This window comes from Ranitomeya imitator, chromosome 10 (genome assembly GCF_032444005.1).
Source record: "Ranitomeya imitator isolate aRanImi1 chromosome 10, aRanImi1.pri, whole genome shotgun sequence".
In the NCBI taxonomy this organism is placed as follows: Eukaryota; Metazoa; Chordata; class Amphibia; order Anura; family Dendrobatidae; genus Ranitomeya; species Ranitomeya imitator.
In genome coordinates, this window is record NC_091291.1 from 101,248,702 (window position 1) to 101,265,362 (window position 16,661).

Here is a 16,661-nt window from a genome sequence, read left to right on the forward strand (position 1 = left end):
GACGCGGTGAATTTCCGCCATGAAGCAGCGGCTGCTCAGTGCCCGTCCGGGGCCTTCCTACAGGATCCGGCCGGGGAAGAGCGGCTCCGCTAAAAACAGGCATGCCCTGGCTGTGCGCTGTAAGCTGGCCGCCAGCTCGGAGCCGCACACGTCCCGCTCCAGCGCCCCCAGTGAGGAGACGACGAGCCGCGGCGCACTGCTGGTGGAGGAGGGCGTGTGTGTGACCGTGCTGCAGCCCGGAGAGGTGAGTGCCGCGTGTGTGTGACCGTGCTGCAGCCCGGAGAGGTGAGTGCCGCGTGTGTGTGACCGTGCTGCAGCCCGGAGAGGTGAGTGCCGCGTGTGTGTGACCGTGCTGCAGCCCGGAGAGGTGAGGCCGCGTGTGCGTGACCGTGCTGCAGCCCGGAGAGGTGAGGCCGCGTGTGCGTGACCGTGCTGCAGCCCGGAGAGGTGAGTGCCGCGTGTGCGTGACCGTGCTGCAGCCCGGAGAGGTGAGTGCCGCGTGTGTGTGACCGTGCTGCAGCCCGGAGAGGTGAGTGCCGCGTGTGCGTGACCGTGCTGCAGCCCGGAGAGGTGAGTGCCGCGTGTGTGTGACCGTGCTGCAGCCCGGAGAGGTGAGTGCCGCGTGTGCGTGACCGTGCTGCAGCCCGGAGAGGTGAGTGCCGCGTGTGTGTGACCGTGCTGCAGCCCGGAGAGGTGAGTGCCGCGTGTGTGTGACCGTGCTGCAGCCCGGAGAGGTGAGTGCCGCGTGTGCGTGACCGTGCTGCAGCCCGGAGAGGTGAGTGCCGCGTGTGTGTGACCGTGCTGCAGCCCGGAGAGGTGAGTGCCGCGTGTGTGTGACCGTGCTGCAGCCCGGAGAGGTGAGTGCCGCGTGTGTGTGACCGTGCTGCAGCCCGGAGAGGTGAGTGCCGCGTGTGTGTGACCGTGCTGCAGCCCGGAGAGGTGAGTGCCGCGTGTGTGTGACCGTGCTGCAGCCCGGAGAGGTGAGTGCCGCGTGTGTGTGACCGTGCTGCAGCCCGGAGAGGTGAGGCCGCGTGTGTGTGACCGTGCTGCAGCCCGGAGAGGTGAGTGCCGCGTGTGTGTGACCGTGCTGCAGCCCGGAGAGGTGAGTGCCGCGTGTGTGTGACCGTGCTGCAGCCCGGAGAGGTGAGTGCCGCGTGTGTGTGACCGTGCTGCAGCCCGGAGAGGTGAGTGCCGCGTGTGTGTGACCGTGCTGCAGCCCGGAGAGGTGAGGCCGCGTGTGCGTGACCGTGCTGCAGCCCGGAGAGGTGAGGCCGCGTGTGCGTGACCGTGCTGCAGCCCGGAGAGGTGAGTGCCGCGTGTGCGTGACCGTGCTGCAGCCCGGAGAGGCTTTTGACCTTTCCGGCGCCTGCGCACTGCAGTACTATCCTCTGCCCTCAACAGGGCAGAGCAAAGTACGCCTGCGCCGGAGCCGTGGCTGAAGATCAGAAGAGGACGTCATGTAATGAAGATGGGAGGTGCCGCAGCGGACCAGAGACGGCCATCCGACCTGACCAGCAGCGGGACCGCCCCTGGGTGAGTATAATATAACGTCTTTTTCTCCTCTTTCAGGTAACATCGGGGGCTTATCTACAGCATTACAGAATGCATTACAGAATGCTGTAGATAAGCCCCTGATGCCGGTGGGCTTACCTCACCCGCGATTTTCGGGGTGACAGGTTCCCTTTAACCACGCTCCATCCTACCCAAGCACTGCTTACTTTGGAAGAGGTGGCTGTAATTAATTGCAGTTAATTTTATTTTATTTTTTTCCAAGAGAAAGCTAGAGAAACCACTTAAAGGGAACCTGTCACCCCCAAAATCAACGGTTAGCTAAGCCCACCGGCATCAGGGGCTTATCTACAGCATTCTGTAATGCTGTAGATAAGCCCCCGATCTCATCTGAAAGAGGACGTCCTCTTCTTTTCTTCACGCTGAGGCTCCGGCGCAGGCGTACTTTGTCTGTCCTGTTGAGGGCAGAGCAAAGTACTGTAGTGCGCAGGTGCCGGAAAGGTCAGAGAGGCCCAGCGCCTGCGCACTGCAGTACTTTGCTCTGCCCTCAACAGGACAGATCAGTACACCGGAGCCGCAGCGTGAAGACAAGAGGACATCATCGTAAGAAGATGGGAAACCCCGGACCAGACCGCGACGCCCATCGGATTGTCCCGGGACCGCCTCTGGGTGAGTTTAATCTAACCTCTTTTTCTCATCTTCCAGGTTACATTGGGGGCTTATCTACAGCATTCTGTAATGCTGTAGATAAGCCGCTGATGCTGATGGGCTTAGCTCGCCCTCGATTTTGGGGGTGACAGGTTCCCTTTAAATCTGGCCCATAATTTAACTAGCCGTCTGACTATAGAGACCAGACTAGTCCTGCACTGCCCCCGGCCGGCTTCTCGTGATTGACAGGTGACTGGCTGTATGTGCACATGGGGACGCCTGTCAGTCACCGCCATACCTGTCAGCTATACCACAGCCAGGCTCAGATTCATGTTGCCTATGGTTCGGGCAGCATGTCTATATTAACAGGTGCCCAATAGCTAGGTGTACAGGCGATATCCTCTCCATTCCCAATGCAGAAGTGAGCATGTTATCTTTTTATGGTCTCTTTTGTATGTATCAGGGTTTTATTTTTTATTTTATTTTTTTTTTTATGTAGCGGGACACATTTTTTTGTCACTGTTTTCAGGAAACCAAATTAAGGCTATGTGCACACGTTGCGGATTAGCCTCAGGAATTTTTTGTGCCAATTCTGAATCCCTTTGCAGAAAACGCAGATGCGGATTTGGTGCTTATTTTGTGCAGATTTGCTGCAGATTTAGTGCGTTATTTACCCCTGCGGATTTCTATAATGGAATGGGTACAAAAACGCTGCAGATCCGCACAAAAGTGACATGCTACTTTTAATCCTCAGCGTTTCCGCACCATCAGCACAGCGGGTTTTTTTTCCTATTGATTTACCGTATATACTCAAGTATAAGCCGAGATTTTCAGCCCATTTTTTTGGGCTGAAAGTCCCCCTCTCGGCTTATACTCGAGTCATATACCCGGGGTCGGCAGGTGAGTGGGATCGGGGGCTGTGTAATTATACTTGCCTACTCCTGGCGCGGACCCTGCAGTCCCGGCTTCTCTCGGCGCTGCATCTTCTTCCTGTATTGAGCGGTCACATGGCACCGCTCATTACAGTCATGAATATGCGGCTCCATCTCCCATAGAGGTGGAGCCGCATATTCATGACTGAAAATGAGCGGTAACTGTGACCGCTCAATACAGGAAGAAGATGCAACGCCGGGAGCAGGTTAGTATACGGGGAGCGCAGCGCTGCGCAATATTTACCTGCTCCTCGCTCTGGTGCGGCTCCGTCTGCAGCGTCCTCTAGCAGTGACGCTCAGGTTAGAGGGCGCGGTGACGTAGTCAGTGCGCGCCCTCTGCTGAGCGTCAATGCTGGAGACGGAGCCGCACGAGGAGCAGGTAAATATTGAAAGCGCCGGCGTCCTGAGCAAGAGAGGTGAGTGTTTTTTTTGTTTTGTTTTTTTATTGCAGCAGCATTATATATTGGACAGCTTTATATGGAGCATCTATGGGGCAATAATCAACGGTGCAGAGCAATATATGGCACAGCTTTCTATGGGGCCATAATGAATAGTGCAGAGCATTATATATGTGCAACAGCTTTATGTGGAGCATCTATGGGGCCATAATGAATAGTGCAGAGCATTATATATGGCACAGCTTTATGTGGAGGCAATAATGAACGGTATGGAGCATCTATTTTTATTTTTGAAATTCACCGGTAGCTGCTGCATTTTCCACCCTAGGCTTATACTCGAGTCAATAAGTTTTCCCAGTTTTTTGTGGCAAAATTAGGGGGGGGGGTCGGCTTATACTCGAGTATATACACGGTACATTGTACTGTAAATCACTTGCGAATCTGCAGCGTTTCTGCACAGCAAAAAAACGCTTCGGATCCGCAGGAAATCCGCAACGTGTGCACATACCCTTAGTAAAAACAGCATTGTTTAGTTATTTTTTTTTTTCCATTCAACTTGCACACAATTAATGTTAATTTTACCATACGTGTCCATCCAGATGCCTCAGTACTGATTTATGTTTAGGATTTTCCTTCTAAATTCCAGTAATGAAGGATTTTGGAAGATATTGAAAGGAGATTTGTGGTTCCTTTGTGTTTTATTTAATTGTTTTATTTTTCTATAGTTTTTTTGTTTGTTTTACTTAAGCTTTTGTATTTTACTAGCTGGTGGCCCGATTCTAACGACATGGGCCTTTCTCTGGTGGGGCTTAATGTCATTCACTATCTGTATTTCTTACACATTTTGGCACCATGAAAAATTATTATTGCATTTTTTTTTTCTCCCCAGAAATTGACTTTTATAGGTAAATGTGTCCTGACCTGTTTGTACGGCAGCGTGAAAGTGCTGGGCTTAACAATCAACTCCAGCCAGATCCCTTATGAGCTGTTTTCACCAAAAACCCATGCGCCCCTGGCAATCGAAGGACTGAAGCTGAAGAAGAAGAATAAAATGCGGAAGGAGATCCGAATGGAGGCCCGGATGCTGCTCCGTGGATATCTCTCCTTGGGTAAGAAATGACTCCTCCGCAGGGAGTGCCGTCTGAATATTGATACTGGACCATAAAAACTGAGGACTGGGCACCACTAGTACGTGGCATGCATGTCAGCCATAACGTCTATAGCGGTTAGGGGCCGTGTTTTTCTTATGGGGGCTGTTAGACTGCACAGAGGGGGCCTCTCTGCCTTACAAGCATCATCACTGTTTTTTGGGTAAAACAGACCGGATCAGAGTTTTCTCTAATCCTGGGCGATCGTGCCAGTGTCAGTCACTGCCAGGCTCCTTTTGGCAGAGCCATATCTGTTGTGCCCTGCATGATCAGAGCTGACGTACATGTGCGCCATGTTGGGTCCATTTCTGGAAGTAGTGGCAGCCTCGGAGGTCGGGTTCCTGATCTTATAAAGCTGCCATTTTAATGCAAATTTTAAAAAAAAAACTGACCGTCACATCCAAACATAAACTAAGTCTGAACAGGTGCTTACCTAGAGTCACATCATTGTAATGCAGACCTTCTCTTGTTGCAGATTGCAGAAGGGCAGTAATGAAAAACTTCAAATCCTCCTGCTCCATCCTGCTGCTCGAACGCTTGGAGGATGCCGCAGTCAACTACATCTTGAGTCACCCGGAATACGCCGGCTTCTTTGGCACAGAAGTGGTACGACGTTCTAGTAACATTGTATTTCCTTTTTATTCCTCCTGGAAATGTTGGTAGAAATCAGCACCTGAGTGTTACCGGTTTCCTTGTCAATAAACGTTGGATTCTGCGAGGACACGTCCCACGGAGAATGGTACAATGTGTGCCAACTCTCCAGGAGGAATAACAGAGGGACAAAAATGTCAATTTGTATTTTGCTGCAGCCCCATCTTTGCACCCACCACCCATTTCTGGTGGTTGGACCCCCTACTATCATTGAGTCAGTGTTGTACAAGGTGGTATGTGCTGTGCCTCTGACCCCATTCATTCTTATGGGGTTTTATTGATTCTCTCTGAGCCCCGTCCTTGATTTTCTATCCCGCTTGTCATAGAGATATAATAAACCACAGGTGGTCATTGGGGAGAAGACCACCGTTGATCCCTGGCAGTGACTGGGGTCCCGCTTCTTTCTGCCTTGCCTAAGTGACTCGAAATAGATTTGTCACTCTGCTTTCAGTATGATTGGACCGATTCACTGATCTTGTAAGAAAGTTTGTCAGAAAAACTTTCCTTGCTTTTCAGAAAAATAAACAGTCGTCCACGGTGATGGATCCGGTTCTACAATCTATTGGCGTTTACAGCTGTGATCCCGAGAGCGCCGTCACTATGTCGGAGGCCGTGACGTCAGCAGCTCAGCAGTTGGTCAGCGCCTGCCTCGGTATGTCCTGTGGGATCACACATGACTTCATTTTTTTTTCTCGCTTTTTAGATCTCTCCATAATGCAAACCTCTGTACTCACTGAATGCAGATCTTACCTGTGACTTTAGAATGGAAGATCAGTCGTGGGGGGGGAAGGAGCAGATTTCTCTGATAAGATACTCCAGTTGTTGTGAACCACAACCACCAGCATGCTCGGTGTTGTATGCAGCAACAGGGAGAGTGGCAGGTTACCCTGGTGTACATCAGATCACATATAAAGAAGGGTCTCCAAATACTGGATGTCCTGAAGACACTGTAATGTCACCTTCTGCTGGTTGCTTATATTCAGGGTTTCTCTTCTTTTTAGAGGAAGACAATGGCTGCCCTATTATTTTGGTGTGTGGCCCCAAAAACGTCGGAAAATCAACGTTCACCAGATATCTCATCAACCAGCTGCTACAGCAGTGAGTAGATATTTAATAAACTTTACAACAGACTACAAGTGGCCGACCACCGACCTGAACATCTGCAGCTAGACCTCGCTCATCCTTCTAGCTTCTGTGTCTTTCAGCATCCCGTGTGTTGACTACCTAGATTGTGACCTGGGGCAGACTGAATTCACTCCTCCTGGTTGTATCTCATTGACAAGTGTCACTAAGCCAGTTCTGGGTAAGTATCTGCGTATACACTCCATGGCCAAAATTATGAGGACGTCTCTATCAGCATGTGCACCATCCTTATCCTAACCCAAGGCCCAGTGGATAGCACAGCAGCCTTGCAGCGCTGGGGTCCTGGGTTCTAATCCCACCCAGGACAACATCTGCAAGGAGTTTGTATGTTCTCTCCGTGTTTGCTTGGGTTTCCTCTGGGTACTCCGGTTTCCTCCCACATTCCAAAGACCTACTGATGGGGATTCTAGATTGTGAGCCCATCGGTGACAGTGATGATAATGTGTGCAAAAAACTGTAAAGCGCTGCGGAATATGTTAGCGCTATATAAAAATTTTAGATTATTATTTATTATTATTAAGGCCTTTGGTGTGGTCTCAACCTGGACACAGTATTGGGGCACAGGTCTTAATCATTGTATTTAGATTTATCATTCCGTCTCCTCGTTCCGCCGGTGTATAACATCTGTATCTGTCACCTCGCTTAGCCCCCTCCAGTGTATAAAATTCAGCCCCTCGTCCCCAGATGTATAATATCCAGTCCCTTGCTCCCCCAGTGTGTAACATTCGGCCCCTCGCCACCCGATGTATAATATCCATTCCCATGCTCCTCCAGTGTGTAACATTCGGCCCCTTACCCCCCGCTATGCTATCTGACATAACTAACATGTGACAGAATGGCCGTTGGTGCAAAGCTCAGATACCAGCACGGTCGGTCCTGTAATAGAAACCACCGGGGTAATAAGTCCATACATGACATTTCTTCCTCCTGAATAGAGATGAGCTAATTTGATCAGGTTCCTGTTTATTCAGCAAGCGATAGCACTTACCGAAAAAGCTGTAGAGGGAACCCGGCTTCCTGCTTCTGCACAATTTCAGTGTCATCATTCGCTGCCTGATTACTATTTCTCTTGTAAGAAAAAGATCCATTAACCCTTGGTTCTGCTGAGTGGCATGGTCAGCAGTGTAGTGTCCAGGAAGCCCCCTCTCCATTATTTGTGACCCACGTGCTGTGAGCACTCCTGACTTTTGTTGCCCTTGGCTGCATGTGTTTCTCATTTACCACTTACCTCTTTTTGGTATCAGGGCCTCCATTCACTCAGCAGCGGGACCCTCAGAAAATGGTTTACTTTGGCGAGCCCAGCTGTGAGCAGGACATGGAGCGGTTTATCGAGTCGGTGAAATACGTCGTTACGGGTTATAAGCAAGACCAGCCGCTCATCATTAATACCATGGGATGGGTTAAAGGTCAGCGTCCCCGTTTCTCGTCCATATTTGCGGCACAGTGGTATCCTGTCTGTCATGTCGCCATTTTTGCTTTCTCTTTTAGGATTTGGATTGCTGCTCCTGATTGACCTCATACATCTCCTTTCTCCAAGTCATATAGTCCAGATGACCATCAATGACAAAAACGTGATGAAGCCACTGACACCCGACTACATCAGGAACTCCGCAGGCTTTATGACAAAAGCTCAGGCACAGTGCAGGAACCGAAGCATTGACTTGTTAGATTTAGAGGAGTCGGACTACAATGACCAGCACCACTCCAGAACATCCGAAGGGCATCATCTCATACAGATCGAGAGCACCTTTACAAAAGCCGGAGATACTGACAGGATGTAAGCTGGCCACGCTAGGGGCCACAAATGACGCCTCTGGGACCATTGAGTTTGTTGATTTCCTCTCCCCCAGCACAATAGGGGGTGCCACCATAGCACACAAGGAAACAACCCGTCCCTGCAAGTTTTGATGGTTCTAAATTGGGATGTAATCTGGCACCAACAACATTTTGCAAACTTTTTGTAAGATTCTGCATCCAAGCACTAATGTTTAATGACTTTCTTCTTTCACCTAGGATTTGCCACACCTGGATCCTGCGTGACCTGGCGATGTCGGGATACCTCAGTAAATTACAGCAGTTTGATCCAGACCAGATAATCCCATTGAACGGGCTGTTACCCTATGAGGTGAGTTTCTGGCCAGTCGTAAAAGTCTTAGGGTATGTGCACACGTTGCGGATTTGGCCCTGCGGATTCGCAGCAGTTTTCCATGCGATGTACAGTACCATAACCTATGGAAAACCAAATCCTCTGTTCCCATGCTGCGGAAAATACTGCGCGGAAACTCTGCTGTTTACTTTTAGCAGGATGTCAATTCTTTGTGCAGATTCCGCAGCGTTTTACTCCTGCTCCTCAATAGGAATCTGCAGGTGTAAAAATGCAGGTGAAACCCGCACAAGAAACGCAGGAAATCCGTGGTAAATCTGCAGGTAAAACGCAGTGCGTTTTACCTGCCGATTTTACAAAAACTGTGCGGAAAAATGAACACCTTAAAGGAGTTCTCCACTACTCAGCCTCTGCTGCATCCTCATGTTTCCCTCTTCTAAAGTAATAACACTTCTACTCACTTCCAGTATCGGCACTGGCTCTCCCAGGGAAGGCATAGCATTGTTTATGTCACGCGATTGTTCCTTTGGACGTATCGCATACATTCAGAGGAACTGAGAGCTGTTGCTGCTCTGTGCTCTCCTCCAGATGTATGTGATACATGAAGGAGAAGAGCATGAAGCCGTCGCTGATTGGCCTCAGGGATCGCGTGACCTAAAAAATGCTATGCCTTCCCCGGGAGAGCCAGTGCCGAGGTGAGTAGAAGTGTTATTACTTTATTAAGTGGAAAGATGAGACTGGACAGGATTTCGTTCAGTTAATTATTATTATTATTTATTTATATAGCACCATTGATTCCATGATGCTGTACATGAGAAAGGGTTACATACAAGTTACAGATATCAGTAAATAAACTAACAATGACAGACTGGTACAGAGGGGCGAGGACCCTGCCCTTGCAGGCTTACATTCTACAGGATTATGGGGAAGGAGACAATAGGTTGGGGGTTGCAGGAGCTCCGGTGTTGGTGAGGCGGTAGCTTCGGTAGTGATGAGGAGGCAGCGGGGTCAGTGCAGGCTGTAGGCTTTCCTTGAAGAGATGGGTTCTCAGGTTCCGTCTGAAGGATCCAAATGTGGTTGATAGTTGGACGTGTTGGGCAGAGAGTTCCAGAGGATGGGGGATATTCAGGAGAAGTCTTGAAGGCGGTTGGATGAGGAGCGAATAAGGAGGAGAGAAGGAGGTCTTGGGAGAACCGGAGAGGGAAGATATCGGGAGATTAGTTCAGAGATATATGGAGGAGACAGGTTGTGGATGGCTTTGTAGGTCAGTATTAGTAATTTGAACTGGATACGCAGAGGGAATGGGAGCCGGTGAAGAGATTTGCAGAGGGGGGAAGCAGAGGAGTGGCGAGGAGAGAGATGAATTAGTCGGGCAGCAGAGTTAAGGATGGACTGGAAAGGTGCAAGGGTGTTAGCAGGGAGGCCGCAGAAAAGGATGTTGCAGTAGTCAAGGCGGGAGATGATGAGGGCATGCACAAGCATTTTAGTAGATTGACGATTGAGGAAAGGACGGATTCTGGAGATATTTTTGAGCTGGAGGCGACAGGAGGTGGAAAGAGCTTGGATGTGCGGTTTGAAGGACAGGGCAGAGTCGAAGGTTACTCCGAGGCAGCGGACTTCGGGTACGGGGGAAAGCATGATGTCGTTGATTGCGATAGATAGGTCAGGTAAGGAAGATCTATGGGATGGAGGAAAGATGATTTCAGATTTAATGGATTACCACTTTTAAGGGCTTGTTTATACTTTGGGTATTTGCACAGTGTTGTGGGGGTTTTTTTGTACAGTCCTAGTAAAATGAATAAAATTTTCAAAATTTTGCGTTTTGAAGGATTAAAGAGGTTGGCCATTTAATCTTAGCAAGTGTGTTGGGGACATGATTTTGTGGCTCTTACGAAAGTGTGTTTAGGTGTTAGAAAGTGGTATCAAATCATGCCTCAAACACATTAGCTTGAATAAAGATCTATTCTCCCCTTCGTGACATGAAGGGTGTAACAGCCAGGACCTGCCTCTAACAATCGCGGGTGGAGCGGTCAAACTCTTGACAGCGACATTTGGCACGCACTGGCATAGTTGCACGTCATTCCATGTGCCCATGGGTGCTCCCATCAGGTGTTCGTGGGTCGCTGTTGGTTTAGCTACGACAGCTGGGGCTCTGTTGAAGAACCCCATGCTTGTCATTATGGAGCTCCTTTGATACCCATCCTGGGACCATGATTTTTACCACAACAGAGACAATTGCAGCTTTAAGTCCCCTAAGGGGATTAAAGGGAACCTGTGACCCCCAAAATCGAAGGTGAGCTAAGCCTACCGGCATCAGGGGCTTATTTACAGCATTCTGTAATGAATTCTGTAATGCTGTAGATAAGCCCCTGATGTCACCTGAAAGATGAGAAAAAGAGGTTATATTATACTCATGCGGGTGGTCTGATCCGATGGGCGTCGCGGTCCGGTCCGGGGCCTCCCGTCTTCATTTTAGGTATGGTTCCATTTAATAACATTTTAGGTATGGTTCCATTTACTCTATGTATTTTTTTTTTTTTTTTATTTCATCAGGTGGAGTCCGATTATGGGCTTCATTTATTTTTTTTTAAAAAGAATATATAGTGGAAATCTTAGAAATATAAATAGGCAGTTTACAGGGATTTTTTAGGAATTTTTTTGTAATTTTACAAGATTTTTATAGCACATAATGAAAGTTTTTCTCATACATTTATGATTGGTTTTTAAGTTTAGATTAAAATTGTGTTGGTTTTAATTAATAAATAAATTCTTATTTTAGAACATGGAAGGTGAATACGGAGGTGTAAGCCTACCACCAGCATTAGCATTGGGGCTAGAGCCATATTAATTATTTGTGAGCGACACCAGGGTTCACAGGCTGGAGATTCACTGAGTGACATTGTGGGCGTTCTGGAAGCAGGAAGGCGGTTTATTGCTATACACGGAGCTTGACAGCGTGGCTATATAACAGGCAGTGTGGCCACACCTTGAGAAAGAGGGACGGCTCCCTCGAAACGCGTCGGGTTTAGCCCCTTGTTAGTGTCCGTCAGTTGGACAGGTGATGTCACCGGGTTAGCCGCACACCACGCAACTGCACGGCGGAGCCATCGGCCGAGGCAGCTTGCCGGCACCTCCAGCAGCGTGCGCGCAGGGGTCCTAGCAGACTGGGAGGACGCTCCCTTGCTCTAGTGGTCTGCAAAATGCCGCTTTCAACAGCCCACTTCATTTACGGTGATCAAGTCAGTCACATTCACAAGGTAATATACCTTAGCATTCATTGGTTGTAGGGTCTATGTTGCAGTCACAACTATTAGGCATTTGTTTGTAGCGCGGCATCCTATATTGGAGTTATTGGTATTTATTTAGTGTCAGCGGGTGTGCACACACCACCTGCATAGGTGCCTGCAGCTTGTGGAGTAGACTTTAGCGCAGCGCCGGTGTAGTTCATTTGGATCATCAAGAATAAAAAATACACGTATCTCTGTGTTCAGAAAAGTCTGATCTGTCAAAATATCAAAATTAGTAACTCAATCTGTAAACGCCTTAAATTTCAAGAACTCCAAAATTAGGTTTTTTGGTGTCTGCAATTCCACAAAAAAAACACTAACAAGCGATCAAAATGGTATTAATAAAAATGTTGCCTCATCCCGAAAACAATAAGCCATCACACAGCTCCATCGACCAAAAAAAAAAAAGTGTTACGGGTCTCAAGAAATGGTGACACAAACTCCAAAAAAGTTTGTTTTGCATTTTTTATTTTTTTTTAACCACTAAAATAAAACTGCGGCATGAAGGGGTAAGTTCATAAAATCATGTAACCAATACATTAGTGAAAAATAAAGCGGCCAACCCCTTTTTAAATGTTTTTCCTATTGTATTTGCATTGTGTACGTACAGGATAAGATCGGAGCCTTCGTAAGTCTGATGCAAAGCAGAAAATAATCTAGAATGCAACAAGGATAACTTAAGCGCTATAGTAGTCCTCGGTGTAAAACCCTGGGGAGTAAGGCGTTTTCTGGACTTGCATGCGTAGAAGCGCACGTTTTGTTCTGCGATTTGCGCTTATTGGAGGACGCGGGCTAATTGAAGTTACGACATTAGCAAACTATTGTGAGTTGGTCTAAAGAGTTAAACCAGTGCACTAGCTATACACCCCATTCCCCAGAAAAATATTTTTCCACAGCTACATGCTTCTTACACCTGAGGGAACAGCCGCTTGTTCCACGTTTAGTATTAAAATGAATTGGTGCTCTTTGAAATCCACCTCTGTTGTTCCTCCTGGAAATGGGACTGTAGTAACAGCTGAGCATTACCTTTTCCTGGTAAATGCAGAGTGAATATTGACAAGGGGAATGGTAGCACCCAGTTGTCAATTCTACTTATTTATTTTGCATTCACTTCCAGGAGGAACAGCACAATATAGAGTTCCAAGGAAAATGTAAAGGTTTAATATAAAGTGCCTGAAGTATGAGCCCGCAGCCGTCCTCACGTCTATCAGGCTGCTAACATTGCGCTGTCGCTATTTTATAACCCCAATGTTCCATTTTTGGCTCATTTGTGTTTATTTTTTCGTAGATCCCTTTTAACGCGGTGGCTCTGCGTGTGATCCATGCAGACGTAGCTCCGTCTCACATCATGTATTCGGTGAACGCCAGCTGGGTCGGCCTCTGCCATATTCTGGATGACATCAGCAGTAAGGACAGCGGCCCCGTTTTATTGACTCAGACGCCGATCTGTGACTGCTTGGGGTTTGGTAAGATATTCTGCATGTTTCGTGTCATCCCAGCGCTATCGGTGACCTATAATTGTCTGCATCTTTCCGGCATGATAAGGAATTATTGATCAGCCCCAAAATGATGCACCAAATTCGTTAGCGCATCACTTACTGAATTCAGCGCATCTTCTGAATGGCGTGCGCCTCTCCAGAGATGTTACTCCGGTCACGGTCTGGAATGACGTTTCTAGTGTTAGAAACATCGCCACTTACCATGGACTTGATGGATGTAACAATGCCCCGGCACTTCCCCAGCTGCGGCTATTTTAGTGAAACTGGCGTGAAAATGCTAAGTCATAAAAATTTGCGACTATTCAAAATGTTTTACCTGTAAATACTTTGATGTGTTGGCCCCAAAGTATCAGCCCAGTAGGAAGCACAAGAAGTCACAGTAATGGATTTTCTCCTTCAATTTTGCCATGTGAGGGCTTTTTTTTGCGGGATGACTTGTACGTTTGAACAAACTATCATATAGTGTAGTGAAAGATGGTGAAAGAAAATTTCACAAGTGCAGGGAAATGTTCGCTAAATGCTAAAACTGACCTGCCGTTGTGATTCTCCAGGTCAGTACGAGCTTGTAGACACCAAACATGCCTAGGTTCTTTTTTTATCTAAGTGGTCAAAGAAATCCAAACTTCGTGAGGAAATCCCTGCGTGTGTCGCAGCTGTCGATCAGCTGCGAGACATGCAGCCGCAGGGAATTGAACATATTATTCGAGCACTACAAAATCACTCTATCACCCAAGCATGCGCAGATAAAAACTTATCCCAGCACATTCGCTCATCACTAGCACCTATCAAAAGGGGATCGAGGAGGGAAAACCAGTGAACACTGGTCTTCAAGGCTCATTGATGCACATGGGAAGTGAAGGTTATGCCCGCCTGGTGCGAGGCCGCAGAATGTCCGTACTGACATCACCTACAGTTGTGGAAGAAGGTGGATAGGTCTGATGAGTCCATGGACGGCTGGGTGTTCATGTGCCGCTTACCTGGTGAGAGAAGATGCACTATAGGCGTAAGACAGAATTGCTTAAATGATGCTCTGGGCATCAGTTTTCTGAGAAATTTGGGGTCCTGGCAATCATGGTAGCAGTATTCCCTAATGAGAGTGCCTGTCCCAGCAGGGTACTGCGCTCTGCAGAAATAGCTCAGGAATGGTTGGATGAACATGACAAAACTCAACCATTCCTCCAGGATGTGCTGGTAAAACCAAATCAATCCATGGAGCTCACAGGACTACAGTATAAGGGATCTGGTGCTAACGTCTGGGTGACAAACGGCCGCACGGCACCTTCCGAGGTCTGGTGGCATCTTCAGCTGTTTCGGCAGCACAAGAAGGACCGGCACAATATTAGACTTGGGCTTTAATGTCCTGTCTGATGTATATAGTCTACCTTTATACCTTCTGTTCCCCTTGACATTATGTTTATACCAATGTGCTGTCTTTATCACCAGGTATTATTCGAGGGGTTAATATCACAGAAAAGCTCTACTACATTCTGACCCCTTTGCCACCTGAAACTCTTCGATTGGTCAATTGTTTTCTCATAGGCAACATATCCGTACCACACAGCATCTTCAAGCATCAGGTAGGAGCGCCTTGGGAGACACGTGGCACCTCCATAATAGATCTAATGATATAGTAGATATTCTGTATGTTTACATTGTTTTTTCTTTTTTACAGCCTGGCGTGCAGGGTGACCTCCCCTATGTAACCACAGAATACGACTTCTCTATATACGGATCTGGAAAATTAAAAATTAACAAACGTCTGAAAAGACCGGAACATCTATAAGAAGCAAACTTCTTATTTTGTTACTTTAAGGGTAGGGGCAGGCAGCTGTATTATCGGTCAAAGCATCAGATCGCACCTGGACCAGTGTTGGTTAAAAGGGCCGTGCACATGTCAGATTGTTTTTCCTCTGTTACAGTCTGTCCAAGGAAAAAACTTGCTGCGTGCCCGAGATTGATCTGATTACCAGTTTGCACTCAGTGATGCAAGTCTTTGAGTGCTTGGAAACCATCGGACTGAACTCGGATGACATCTGAGTGCAGTCCGATTTCCGTGCATTGACACAAATGGAGAAGATGGAGACACTTTTTTTTCCCCTCAATCTTCTCTTCTAATAGAATCAGATGACACTGTGCAGACACTGATCAAACTCTTATCAGAGTGTAATTTGCGTAATTGGCCCGATTCTCTCAAACGAGAAAATCTACTGCCCTCTGCACCTGCCTTTAAGGAAAACAGTCAGTAAAAAAAATTGTATTTAGCTGCAGCCATAGAGATAATCTGCAGGTAAATACCATTTTAAACATGTACAACAGTCTACCTGGAAAGTGCAGCTGCAGGGAGAAAATGAAGTCCTATCCTTCCTGCAGCTGCTGGCTTCCAGGCATCGGGGCTGTGCACAGTCAGCGCTCCGTTCAGTGAGCGTGCATTAATTGCTTCCACCACTTCTTTACTCACATTGTGTCTTGCAGAGTAGTGTGTCAGTCAAGGAGCATGGGGAGTGATTACAATGCGGGTGCTGCCCCGATGACTGAAAGCGATCGGCTGCAGGGAAGATATAACTTCATTTTCTACCTGCACTTCCAGTTAGGCCGGGATCACACATGCGAGAAATACGTCCGAGTCTCGCATGGTAACACCCGGAATTCCTGCCGTCACTCTGGAGTGGAGCGTCGGCCGCATAGCAATACATGCAGCCGACGCTCCGCTCCTGAGTGACGGCGGCAATGCCGGGTGTTACCATGCGAGACTCGGACGTATTTCTCGCATGTGTGATCCCGGCCTTAGACGGCTGCACATAATCGGTACTGATCTTGTCAGGCTGTGCAGAGACTCGCCCTGTTGACTAGAGGAATAGTAACATTCGGTCCCTTTAGAAGGAATACAAGTATTTAGAGGAGACATACTCGTTACAAGCTTCTATCTTAATTTTGTTTTTTAGCTTCCTATTAGATAAATGGCAGCAATCGTCCTCATGTAAATATTTTCTATCAAAGTTGTTTTTTTTTAATCCTGCCATTAATGGTAATTTAAGGCGAGTGTAATGGGGCGCTCTGTGGGATTAGCGGTGTTTATCTGCTCACACTTTGGTTTTAAGTCGACTTGTATATTATGTAAATATTTTTTTTAAATTGCAAAGACTGAGCTTTTCCAACGTCAGAAGTTTTGCAATAAAGATTTAAGAAAAATAATGTGTGTTCTTTATTTTGCCACCAGGTTGCTTCCCCTCTAAAACGCTTTATAACCTGTGTCTTTATTTTAAAGGAAACATGTTGCTTTCCAATAATATAAAGATGCGGGGATAAGCTGCAGATAAATAGCTTATTAATTCTTCCTGGCGG

The 16,661-nt window shown here is 47.6% G+C and overlaps 1 protein-coding gene across 1 annotated transcript; it reads left to right on the top strand.

The window, feature by feature from the left end:
• Positions 1–19: 19 nt before the first annotated feature.
• NOL9 (nucleolar protein 9) lies at positions 20–16,511 on the top strand. The gene is made up of 12 exons (XM_069741889.1): positions 20–244; positions 4,377–4,596; positions 5,111–5,241; positions 5,803–5,938; positions 6,288–6,384; positions 6,492–6,589; positions 7,674–7,835; positions 7,918–8,206; positions 8,443–8,554; positions 13,109–13,286; positions 14,763–14,896; positions 14,992–16,511. The coding sequence occupies exons 1-12, from the start codon at positions 20–22 to the stop codon at positions 15,100–15,102; spliced, it is 1,893 nt and encodes a 630-aa protein (XP_069597990.1). The 3' UTR covers positions 15,103–16,511.
• Positions 16,512–16,661: the final 150 nt, after the last annotated feature.

Coding starts and splice junctions, on each gene's coding strand:
- NOL9 (XM_069741889.1), top strand. CDS start 20: ATGAAGCAGCGGCTGCTCAGTGCCCGTCCGGGGCCTTCCTACAGGATC. Junction 6,385..6,491: donor ATCAACCAGCTGCTACAGCA/GTGAGTAGATAT, acceptor TGTGTCTTTCAG/CATCCCGTGTGTTGACTACC. Junction 8,207..8,442: donor GCCGGAGATACTGACAGGAT/GTAAGCTGGCCA, acceptor TCTTTCACCTAG/GATTTGCCACACCTGGATCC.